The sequence below is a fragment of the Crocodylus porosus genome, unplaced genomic scaffold, assembly GCF_001723895.1.
Source record: "Crocodylus porosus isolate Cpor-Errol unplaced genomic scaffold, CroPor_comp1, whole genome shotgun sequence".
Classification (NCBI taxonomy): Eukaryota; Metazoa; Chordata; order Crocodylia; family Crocodylidae; genus Crocodylus; species Crocodylus porosus.
The window spans coordinates 14,285,569-14,297,817 of NW_017728947.1; the positions used below are offsets into that span (position 1 = coordinate 14,285,569).

At 46.5% G+C, this 12,249-nt stretch overlaps 1 protein-coding gene across 1 annotated transcript in view; it reads right to left on the minus strand.

Moving 5' to 3' along the window:
* Window positions 1–12,249, minus strand: part of DENND5A (DENN domain containing 5A) — a 99,111-nt gene that overhangs the window by 82,848 nt on the left and 4,014 nt on the right. Inside the window, exon 2 of the mRNA XM_019551014.1 lies at window positions 12,173–12,244. Within this exon, the coding sequence (XP_019406559.1) occupies window positions 12,173–12,244 (72 nt within the window). The remainder of the gene's footprint in view (window positions 1–12,172; window positions 12,245–12,249) is intronic.

Consider the following 12,249-nt stretch of genomic DNA (forward strand, 5'->3'; position numbering starts at 1 on the left):
AGGCAGGCCACAGGACAGAGCCACAAGTGACTCGTCTAAGGGGCAGGGTGGGGGAGGCAGCTCCCACCACTGCATACACCCCAGGAAGGCATGGGGTGCACATGCCCCCAGATCTGTGCACAGGGCAGGGATAGCTTGCCACTGCAGGCTGGGGCATGGCTGTGCCAGGCTCTTCCAAGTGAGGGGCTGGGCCAGGCTGTACTCAGGGCAGGTGGAAGGGCTGCTGGAGCAGGGCTATGATGAATTTTGAGCTCTAATTTGACTACGTGGGTGCTACAGCGAAATTCCCTGTGGCTGCAGCCTTCCTCGTAACCCCTTTCCCAGTACCACTGCCGCCTGCCTTGAGCGCAGCCCGGCCCAGCCCCTGACCAGGAAGAGCCTGACACAACCGCACCCCCAGCCCACCCTCGCCCCGCACACAGATCTGGGGGCACATGCCTACCATTCTCTCCTGGGGTGTGCGCAGCAACAGGAGCTTCCCCTCCACCCCCCAGCTAGAACTGCTCACAGCTCTGTCCTACATCCACCCTGGCTGGGCAGCACCTGCCCCTGCCCCACCCCTGCTCCCTCCCTCAATGCAGGTGCCTCCATCTACCCTCACCAATACCCCTTCCCCCACTTACCAGCTGAACACTGCTCTCCATGATGCCCGGCTGCATATCAGAATTGGATCAGTATTGGCCAATATGGCTCACTAAAAATTGGCCATGGGTATCAGCCCCAAAAAATCTCTATCAGTGCACCCCTAGTCTTAATTAGGATGAAGATGTCATTGCAGTAGATGTTTTCGATCCGAGCCTTCTATGAACACAAAGTTCAGCAAGGCTTTGCCCACAGGAGTTCCAAGTCCAATTACACACAACACAAGGGACAAACAGAGTTCTAGTCGCATTGTTTGACTGCTAACCTGTTTAGTTTCAATCCACCTGAAAGTTTGGGAATAGACTCTGCCTAAAATTGGCTTCTCTACAGGTGAAATATTCTTGTACGAGCACAGCACAGCATGAGGAAGCAGGTCAGGGTGGGGGTTGCAGCAGCAACAGAGAGTCTCATACATATATTCACCAATGGTATTTCCTGAGTGTGGGAACATCATGAGGAAAAACACAAAGACTTTAGGGGGAAAAAACTGGTAAGTGAACAATCAAGACTGGCATTTATGATCAAATGAATAACTGATTGAAGTAGTTTTGGATAAAATCATAAAAGGCACGAGAGATAAAATCAGAAATGGCAAAGTTGTAAATGTCCTTGAAATAGAGGTCAGGAACCCTGCATCATATACAGTAGAGGACAGGGAGCCAGTAGAAGGATTAAAAGAGAAGGGTGTACACAGTATTTAAATACAATGGTAACAAATATGGCCCCAGTATAAAAGTTAAACTATTTTGTAGCAAATGCCATTTTTATAGGTTTATTACAAAAAAAACCCAGCAGGAGAGACTTCACCAAACCAGATCTTTGCATCCTTTTGAGTATTTCTCCACTGTATGCCATTAGGCAAGAAATATGGATTACATATTTGTTGAGGTAGCAGTTACATATGTGCAGAATTTGAGTGTTTTTGAATGCAAGTCACTTTTTATTGGATTACAACATGGTGACCCAAATTGATCCCATAGTTTTACTTTATACAGCAGCCACTCCCTGGCTCAACTTACACAAACAGAACAATAAACTAATTTATCATTTTCCCCTCATACACTGTTAAACAGGCACTGAGAACATAAAACATTTCTTCAGTTTAAAAGAATGGAGTATTTAAAAAGAAAAAAAAAAAAAGAGACACACACACACTTCCAGGCCCATATAATTTAATTTTCTGTTGTCACAAGTATTATTTATCCCAAACTATTTTTCACCAACCCATCCAAACACAAGTGATTCTGATTTAAAAGTGAAGAACTCTGTACTCCTCATTACATGTCCAATGAGCACACGCTGGACCTAAAGTAAGAGCTCCTGTCCATATTGCTACAACAATGCAACTGAGGCATAAAATAATGAAAGAGACAGTCAGAGAGTTTTTGATGGGTCTGAATAAATTCAAGTGAGCAGGGCCTGATGAGCTTCATCCCAACCGTACTGAAGGACCTGGCAGAGGAGATCTCAGAGCCCTTGGTGATAATATTCACAGAACTGTGGGAGATATGCAAGGTATGAGGGGACAGGGGACTGGAAGAGAGCCAACACAGTGCCCCTCAAATAAAAAAAGGAAAAATGAGGACCCAGAGAATTACAGACCAGTTAACCTCACCTCAATACCCAGGAAGGTACTGACGTATATCCTAAGGAAGTCCATTTGCAAGCAAAGACTGATCTCAAGCAGCTAGCACAGATTTAGTAGAACCAACTCATATTAAACAAACCTGATCTCCTTCTTTGACAAAGGAACTCCTTTTGTGGAAAAAGGGAATGCAGTGGATATAATGCATCTGGACTTCAGCACCTTCTCATAATATGACCTTCTGTTAAACAAATCGGAGAAACGTGGGCTCTTCTTTGGCAATTCCTCACAGTTGAGGATAACCGTCTTCCATGATTGTCTTGTGTGGGTCCAAAGATGGCTGATAAAGCTGATCTGGGATCGACAGATTCTGCTGCAACATAGGTACATGTTGGGTGGGTGGCTCTGGATTCGTGATTCAGTCTGCAACAAGATGGTTCCAACATTCCCGCTTTTCTGTCTTCTGTTACTGAAATCCTTGGAGTAGATTCTTCCTTCAATTTGGGGCAGTCCTGGGCAATAGTCTCCCACAAGTTGATGCTAACGTTGTATTATTTCAAGTTGGCCTTGAGGACGTTCTTTAAGTGCTTTTCCTGCTCTCCTTTCAAGCATTGTCCTCAACTGAGCTGAGAAAATAAGACTGTCTTTGGGAGTCTGGAGTTGGATATATAGATGATGTGGTCAGCCCACCAACACTGATGCCAGATGATCATAGCCTCATTGTTTGTGGTGTTAGCTTGTGAGAGGATGCTGATGTTGGTGTCTCTCTCTTCCCACTGGATTTGAAGGATCTTCCACAGGCAACGTTGATAGTACTTCAACAACTTGTGGTGAATGGTAAGCTGTTTAATTTCAGCTGATTCCAAGCTAAAACCAAGACCACCCCAACCTCAATCACTGAGCTTCAGTAAGCTGATGATGCTGTAAATCTGTGCTCCCTCAGAAGCAGACCTTCAGGCAATCGTTGACATCTTTATTGAGGCATACAAGAAAATGGGACTGATGCTTAACACTCAGAAGAATGGAGGTCCCCCATCAACAAGATCTTGCTGAGCACTCCCCAGCTCTGGTAATTCAGATTCACCGTAAAACTCTGGAAAACACTGAGTTTTTCACACATCTCAGAAGCCACCTCTCGCAGAAGGCTGACATCAATGAAGAAATCCAACATCGCCTCAGATGTGCAAGTGCAGCCTTTGGATGCCTGAAGAACCAGGCATTCAAAGATCACAACATCAGATCTGAAGCGAAGCTCATGGTTTAATCAAGCAGTTGCGATCTCTGCCTTACTGTGTGCTGGACAAAACTGTTATAAGGTGGATAGACAACTGGCTCATTAGCCACATGCGAAGGGTTTTTATAAACAGATCCATGTCAGAAAGGCCGGAGGCTCTGAATAGAGTCCCACAGGGATCTGTCCTGAGCCCAGTGCTGTTCAACATGTTTGTTAATTATTTGGATGCTGGCTTCTCGAGCAAGTTTGCAGAAGACAACCTAGGAAGGATTGGAAACGTGCTGGAGGATGGGAGCACAACTGAAAAGGACCTTAACAGACTGGAAAGCTGGGCTAACAGGATGAAGTTTGATGCTGAAAAAATGCAAGGTGCTATGCCTCAGATAGAACAACCAAACAAAAAAAATGAAGTGAGTGACACCTGGCTGGACGGCAGCACTATGTAGAAGGATCTGGAATTTTGGTAGATTATAGATTCAGCACAAGTCTGCAATGTGATGCAGCTGCACAGAAGGCGAACCTGGTTTTGGAATACATAGAAGCATTACGTGCAAGACACAGGAGGTGATAGTGCCTTTCTACTCTGTACTAGTTAGGCCTCATCTGGCATCTTGTGTGCAATTCTAGGCTCTACATTTTAAAAAGGATATGAAGAAGTTAGATAGGGTCCAGGGACAAGCAATAAAGATGATAAACAACTTGGAAGCCAAGTCATATGAGGAGAGGCTGAATGAGCTAGACACGTTCAGCTTGCAGAAAGGGTGCTTAAGGAGGGATATGACAGCTGTCATCAAATATCTGAAGGGCTGCCAAAAAGAACACCTGTTCTCTCTTACTGCATAGAGTAGGATGTGGATCAATGGCTTGAAGTTGCAGCAAAGTAGGTCTAGACTGAATATCAGGGAAAACTTCATCACTGTTAGAACAGTGAGGCAGTGGAACAGACTGCCTAGAGAAGTTGTAGATTCTCCATCACTAGAGCTGTCCAAGAAGAGACTTGACAGTCACTGGTCAGGGATAATCTACATGTAGGACAGGGACAGGCAAAACACGGTGCATGGGCCACATCTGGCCATTCTATCAGGCCTGGGGTCCCCTAAAAAAATGTAGAAAATTAATATTTCTCTGCCCTAGGTTCCTGTCAAAAATGACAGGAACCAAGGGCAGTAGGACCCAGGAGAAGCTCCAGCGGGCTCCCACAAGAGCAGGGCCTTCCCGACCCTGCCAGAAGCCCCAGCAGGGACTTCTGGCCTGGATCCATGAGGCTGCCCTGCATCTGAACCTCAGGTAAGAGGGAAGGGGGCAGGGCAGGGTGGGAGGGAAGGACCCCAGGCAGGAAAGGAGCCTGGGGAAAAGTTGAGCACGGGGGGTGGGGAAGCAGCCCCTCTCCTGCCCCATGCCTGGCACCCTACACTGAAGCTGCTCACAGTCTACCTGGTTGGATAAACACCTGTCCAGGGTCATGTGATCCCAGCGTGTGCTCCAGCCAGTGGCAGGGGGTTAGACTAAATGATCTATTCAGGTCCCTTCTGACCCCCAACTACTATGAAAACCTGCATGGGCTGCAAGCAGCTGCAGCAGGGAGCACCGGCCATTGGGCAGGGGAGGGACAGCTTCTCACCATCCCCACCCTGCACTCAGCTTTTCCCCAGGCTCCTTCCTGGCTCTGAGGAAAGCCAACCTTCCCTGCCCCATGGCCAGCATTCCCTGCTGCAGCTGCTTGTAGCCCGCATGGGACATTGGTCCCAAGACAGTGACCAGGGGATGGGGCAGTTGTCAAGGGGCAGGGCTACCCATGCAGCCCTCAACAGCCTGCCAAAACTGGGTAAGCAGCCCTCTGCTTGAAATAACTGCCTGCTCCTGGCATAGGAGGTTCCTAGCTATAGGGTCTTGCCTCTCCACTCAGCATCAGACTGACTTCCATATTTGGGGGCAGAAAGGAATTTTGCTCCAATGCCAGATTGATATGGACTGTGGAGGTTTTTGCATTCCTCAGTAGCAGGGATGGAGGCCCTCTTCTTGGAATCTCTTGCAAAAATATTAACAACTTAGACAGCAGCAAAACATTGAGCGCTATCACCCCTCTGCTTTCTCTGTGGCAGGTTAGTGTTAAGTCTTGGGTTTTGGGTAAGAGTTGACACTGTAGTTTTGCTAAGTGGCAAGGCAATAGATTTGTATAGGATGGTTTGGATAGGAATGGTCCTACCTAAGGCAGGGGGCTTGACTAGATGACCTCGTGAGGTCCCTTCCAGCCCTGCTTATGCATGATTCTATGGTACACTGCTCCTACAAACAGACATTGCATTTGTCCCAGGAGAAACCATTTTATCATAGGAAAATAGCGCTAGATTGGGCTGATAATTTGGCCGATAAATGCCCGTGTTACACGCAGCCAAAATGCAGCATGGAGCAGAGCCGACAGTGTGGAGAGCTACCTCCAGCTGGTAAGTCAGAAGGGGAGTGGAGAGAGAAGGGGCGTGGGGCAGATCAATGTCCCTGCGGCAAGGGAGGGGGCAGGGCCAGCTCCCACCACTACTTACATCCCAGGAGGGCAGAGGTAGAGATGGGGGGGCGTGCCCCTGAATCTGTGTAGCACGGGGCAGGCAGCAGCTGCAGGCTTTTCTTGCTGGGCACTGGGCTCAGAGTGGGCTCTGACACGACAGAGAGGAGGCTGCTGCCAGCCCAAGTATCACCTCAACTTTGCTCCCAGCCCCATGTTGTTGCCCGATGCAACCCCGACTCAATGCCCCACCTCCACCCAAGCGCCAGAAAGAGCCATGGCTGCAGCAGTGTAGGCCTGGGAGCGGAGCTGCAGTGAAATATGGGGTGGCTGTAGCCTCCCCCCAGTGTCACTAGAGACCTCCAGCCCCCAGCAAGAAGAGCCTCGAGCAGCACCAGCTCTGGCTCCACCCCACCCATGCAGATCTGGAGAAAACATGCCCCCCCCCCCCCAAGGCTGCAAGCAGCAGTGGGAGCTTCCCCCACCGCACAAGCCGTGCCTCCATCCCATGCCCCTCCTGCACCGGCTGGGCAGCACCTACCCTTGCCCCCTCCCTCATTGTGGGGGGGGGGCATTATCTGACCTCCCATGCCCCTTCCCTTCCCCCTCCCTGTCCACCACCAGAGACTTACCAGCTGATGGAAGCTGTATCAGATAGGTATCAGTAAATATGCCTCCTTAAATATCAGCTATCGGTATTGGCCCCCAAAATCTCTATCAGTGAATCCCTAATGGCAACATGGTATATAGCATTTGCTTGCATTCGACTGCAAAAGTTTATGTAAGAGAGACAAAGGAAAGGAAAAGAACAAGCAAGAGAATTTCAGAAATGAGAGTAATTTTAGGAAGTATGAGCCAGATGAGTCAAAAGTAGGCTGAAGTTTGCTTAGAGTGCATTTAGTGCTTTTATTCCAGTTAGGGTCTGCGCCGGGGCAGGCAGTTATTTCAGGCGGAGGGCCGCTTACCCAGTTTTGGCAGGCTATCGAGGGCTGCGGGCTGCAAATGGCTGCAGCAGGGAGCACTGGCCACGAGGCAGGGAAAGGCCGCTTTCCTTTCTGGCGTGGAGGAGCCCAGGGAAAAGTTGAGTGCTGGGTCCGGCACTCTCTCCTGCAGCTGCTTGCAGCCCATGCAGGGTTGTCCAGAGCAGGCACAGGCAGCCCCAGGCAGGCTGCGAGTGGCTGCAGTGCAGGGTTCTGGGCACAGGGCAGGGGAGGTTAACTTTTCCCCAGGCTCCTTCCCTGCCTTTCCTCATCCCCCCCTTACCCGAGGTTCTGGCATGGTCCCAGGCCAGAAGCCCCTACTGAGGCTTCTGGCGGGGCTAGGCAGGCCCTGCTCTTGTGGGAGCCCACCAGAGCTTCCCCTGGGTCCTACTGCCCTTGGTTCCTGTCAAAAATGACAGGAACCAAGGGCAGAGAAATATTAATTTTCTACATTTTTTAGGGGCCCCACAGGCCAGACAGAATGGCCTCGTGGGACATATTTTGCCCACTCCTGGTCTACACCAATTAATATTCATATATCTATTTTTATCCCCTACTTAAGCTACATTTTGTTCTAAACCAGATCTATTAGGAACATTCTTTTTAAATACTGACTTTATTTAGTAAACATTTTTTATACTGAGATGGCCAATCGTGTTATAATCTAGGTTCACCTCATAATCTTTGCTCTTCAACCCTGAACTGCTGTTTTTGCTGAATAGCCCATCTGCAGATGAACCAAGATAAGTGCTCTTTTAAAACTTAAATTTGAAACCTAGGTCCTTTTCCCCAATAGGCAGATCATCTGTCAGAGGCTTTTTAAGACTTTAGGATGTAAGGAAATTCATTTTAAATTCTTGCAAACATTAATAAGATTATTTCTTTAGATAAATGTCCATTCTACAAGTGTTAATAATTTGCTTGATCAATTTTTTCTGTTCTGTTTAACCATTTATTTCTCATGTATATTTCATTATTAAAATTTGCTATTAAAATGTTTCTACCGTTAACATTTGTGAGAATTTAATTTTGGTGGAACTAGCTCTTCGAACCTTTCCTGATTACCAGAATGACTCTGTGGGTCAACAGGCATCAAATAACCAATCCACAGGTGAGATTCAACCTATGGAGGCAGGTCATCCTGGCCATGTCACAAGCTGAACAGCCCACCTCTGAATCCAATGCAGAGACTGTTCCTGTAACTGCCAGAGCTGGCCAACTTCCAGTGACTTAACACTGCCAATGCTCACCCCCTAACCTCACCTGCCACCATATTTATAGTTTTCAGTCACTACTGTTAATTTAAAATCAGCAGCAGTCAGCTATGGGAACAAGGGGAGCAAAACACCTTATGAGCCAGATGACCCATCCCTTGCTATGGCATACACCTTGGCTGCCAAAAAGAAATATGGCCTGCAAGGTCACTTGAGTTTCACACCCCTGATGTAGAAAACTGTCTTGGTAGCTGCTGTGTGAAATTAACTCTTGCTAAGCAACAACAATTTTATCATTATTTTCCGGATTTTCTACAGGATGTATGGAATAGTACCTCAACCCCTCACCCATCCTTTACTGCTGTCACTATTGAGGAAGAGGTTTTAACAGAATCAAAATGTCAAATTTTAACTACTAGCTACAAAAGCAGCTACAAAGATTTACAACCAGACATCCACAGAGAATACTGAAACACCATCATAAAAACTGAAATTCAAATAATCATGCCAGGAGCATTAATCACACACACACCACTAACTTGGCAGTATGGAAAATATTATTTTTAAAGCATTCTGAATGCAAAGGTTAACAATGGCATTTGTAACTATAATACCTAGTCAGTTAGTAAAACAGAAGTTTTGCGTTTAACTGCCAGGAGATGTGTGTTGCCTTCTTCAGTAGGTTACGTTATGCCTGCATCATTTAGTTACCTTCTAACACAGTGGTTTTTAATGTTTTTCATGTTTGTAGACCCCCAAAATCAGTTTTAAAATGGAGGTATAGACCCCTCTGAAATGTATGAGTAGGTATTCACATACTTTTGATTGATTATAGTAGTCTTTCCCAGGCCCCTTAGACATAGTCAGCAGAATCCCAGGGGTCTATGGGCCACAAATCGAAAACCATTGTTCTAGCATATACAGGGAAAATGCTAGTCAAAGAACACTTTTTAAGCAAAAATAACTAGAGAGACAAGTGCAATTCATAAGTTTATTGTTGATTTACAAAACTACAGGGGGAAAAAAAGCTAGGTATACAACTGCATTAGCCTGGTTAAAACCAAGTCAGCTGGCAGCATCCCTAGGGGTTCTAGCAGCAATTGTCAGCTTCCTGTAGCGAGTTTCAGTTACTATGACATCATTTTGAGGCTGTGTTCAAGACAGACCTGCCTTGGAGAGAATCTCATGTTCCAATCAGGGGACTGTTTGTGTTTAGCCTAGGGTTTTTTTTGTTGGTTTGTTTCCCCCACTATACACACCAATGCCTCGGTTTAAACAATGGACCCTTACTAAAGCAAATTGTTTCAACAGTACAAGGATGCAGAACTTTTTCACAGAAGAAGAAACTACACAATATTCCTTTCATTCAAATAATATTGGGGGGGGGGGGGTTGTTTTTTTAAAAAGGAAGTCCCGGGCTTTCTAGGAGCTTGATTCAAAGCCCAATAAAGTCAGTGGAAGCCTTTTCCATCAGCATAAAAGAATTTGGATCAGACTCTTTAGTTGTTTATATAAAAGTCTGAACTTAGTCTTCAAAAGCAATATCTGCCAACACACTACCATGCACAACTTATATTAGCATCCCATTAAGTTCATCAGAATAGCCTGAAATTCCAACTAAATCATGTGCAGCAAAATTACCAGAAATGCTTTTCTCTGCCCCCCCTGCCTTTTGCTGTTTCAATCCTTTCCTCTCGCCCTCTTCTCTGGGTATGTTAACAAAGAATCTGCAGACTCCCTCCCACATCCTAGCAAAAACAGTGCCCCAAATCTGCAAGATGTTGTTTGCAGGAAGGCTACTACACACTCACAGAACAGCTCACAGGGTCAGGACCTTTATTCTTCCTTACATCCTTTGACAAGGAAAAGCAGAACCTGACAGCATATTCTAGGCTTTGCCATTTCAAACATAAGATCATATAAAAGCAAGAATCTTTTGATCAGCTAGCTCAAAGGAATAAATTTAATGTCTCTGATGAAAAACCGTATTATGAAAAAAAAATTTATACGAATGCAGGCTGGGGATAAAAGCAACTGTTACAGTGCCAAAACTTGTGGAATTCATTGGAAATACACAATAGTAGGATCCACAAAAAATAAAAACCAGGAAGCCTCAATTGTTTTCAGTGTATGAATCCTATTCACCTCTGGCTCTTAATACATTACACTCTCAAAATCTAACATTTTTAAAAAGCTCACGCTTGCTTCTTCATACCATGCGTCTTAAAAAGCACATTATAAAATCAGTTTCAAAGTGCCAAATTAGGTCACCTTTCTCATCTAGTTTCATAACCAAGAGTTTTGCATCAAACTTACTAAAAGAGTAGTACAAAATATTCATCTTATACCATGATGCACGCCGAAGGGCAAAAAGGAACAATGGCCCAGATTCTGAGCTTTGGTACATCAGTGTAAAAACAGTTTAACTACACTAACTTAAGTGCTGGTAGATCAGTTACAGCAGAACCAGATGTTGATGTGCTTTTTCTATGAATAAAGGTCTTACTTCTACCAAAATCAGTCCAACGGAAATAAAAACGAAGCACACAGAGAAGAGGAGGTCTCGAGATGCAGTCTATCAAGATGCAATCAGTAAACTTAATACAAAAACAGAAGGTTTCTAACAGGACAGCATTCCTACCCATATAGATGGAAAGCTGTTCCAAAGCAAAAAACAAAAAGAAAAAAAAAAAAGCATGCATCAGATAAAAATCGCACAGGTTCCAGGAAAGATAAAACTGGTAGTACAAGAGTGCACTTCCTTCTAGAGAATACCACAAATGCTGTTAACCTATTGTCCTTTAGAACATTTTCATCATCCTGAACTTTTGTTGCTGTTGGAAGGCAAGGTAACATGAGCCCCTTTAGTTTTCTGTCTCTATAGGGCCAGGCACTATTTCTTAAACTCTAAAAATAAAGTTTATACGCACACACTATTTGTCTATATCTATCTAGGTAGATCTGATACAGATATAGATACAGCTAGATAGCGTGCATATACAGCTAAGTACAGCTAGGCAGTAGGCACGTACAGCTAGGCTCAGCTAGATGCTGTGCATAAACAGCTATGTAGTGTGCACCTACTGCTAGGCACAGCTAGGCACTGTGTGTGTACAGATTGGCACAGCTACATGCTGTGCATACAGAACTCTGTAATGTGCACAGGCAGCTAGGCACTATGCATATAATCGCTCGGCACAGCTAGATACCGTGCACATATCACAATATGTGGTGTGCATGTACCACTCGCCACAGATAGGTGCTATGCACATACAGCTATATAGTGTGCACATACAGCTAGGCACAGGTGGGCACTATGCATACCCCACTATATAGTGCGCATACAGCTAGATAATGCAGACACCATTAGTTACAGCTTAGCATTGCAGCACAGTGCTAGGCACAACTATACAGTGTGCATATACAGCTAGTGTGCACAACCACTAGGCACTGTGCAAACACAACTATACAGTGCACATACAGCTTGGCAGTGTGCACATACAGCTGGCACTGCACACACACCTCTACATACAGCTATATAGTGTACATATACAGCTGCACGGTGTACACATGCCACTAGGCACAGCTGGGCACTGTGCACACACCAATATACAGTGCCCATACAGCTAGTGCGCACACAACCTTAGCTACAGCCAGGCACTGTGCACGCCCTGCTAAGGCACAGCTACACAGTGTGCATACACCACTAGCTAGGCACCGTGCAGGCCCAGCTAGGCACAGCTAGGCACTGTGCACACGCGGCTCGAGAGCACACATACAGCTACACAGCGGGCACAGGCAGGGAGCTGCAGCCACACAATGCGCACACCCCTCGAGGCACAGGTATCCGGTGTGCGCGCACCCCGCTGTGCCGTGCGCACCCGCCGCCAGGCCCCGCTGTGCAGGGCACGGGCACGGGCGCACACAACGCACAAGGGCTGCACGGAGCCCGGGGCCGAGGCCGAGCGCTGGCGCCTCCGCCCGGCGGCGCGGACAAAGAGCCCCGGCGCCACTCACCCGACAGCTCGTCGGGCTCCAGCCCGGTCTCGGTGTCCAGCCCGCAGATCACAAAGTAGTCGGCGAAGCGGCCGGGC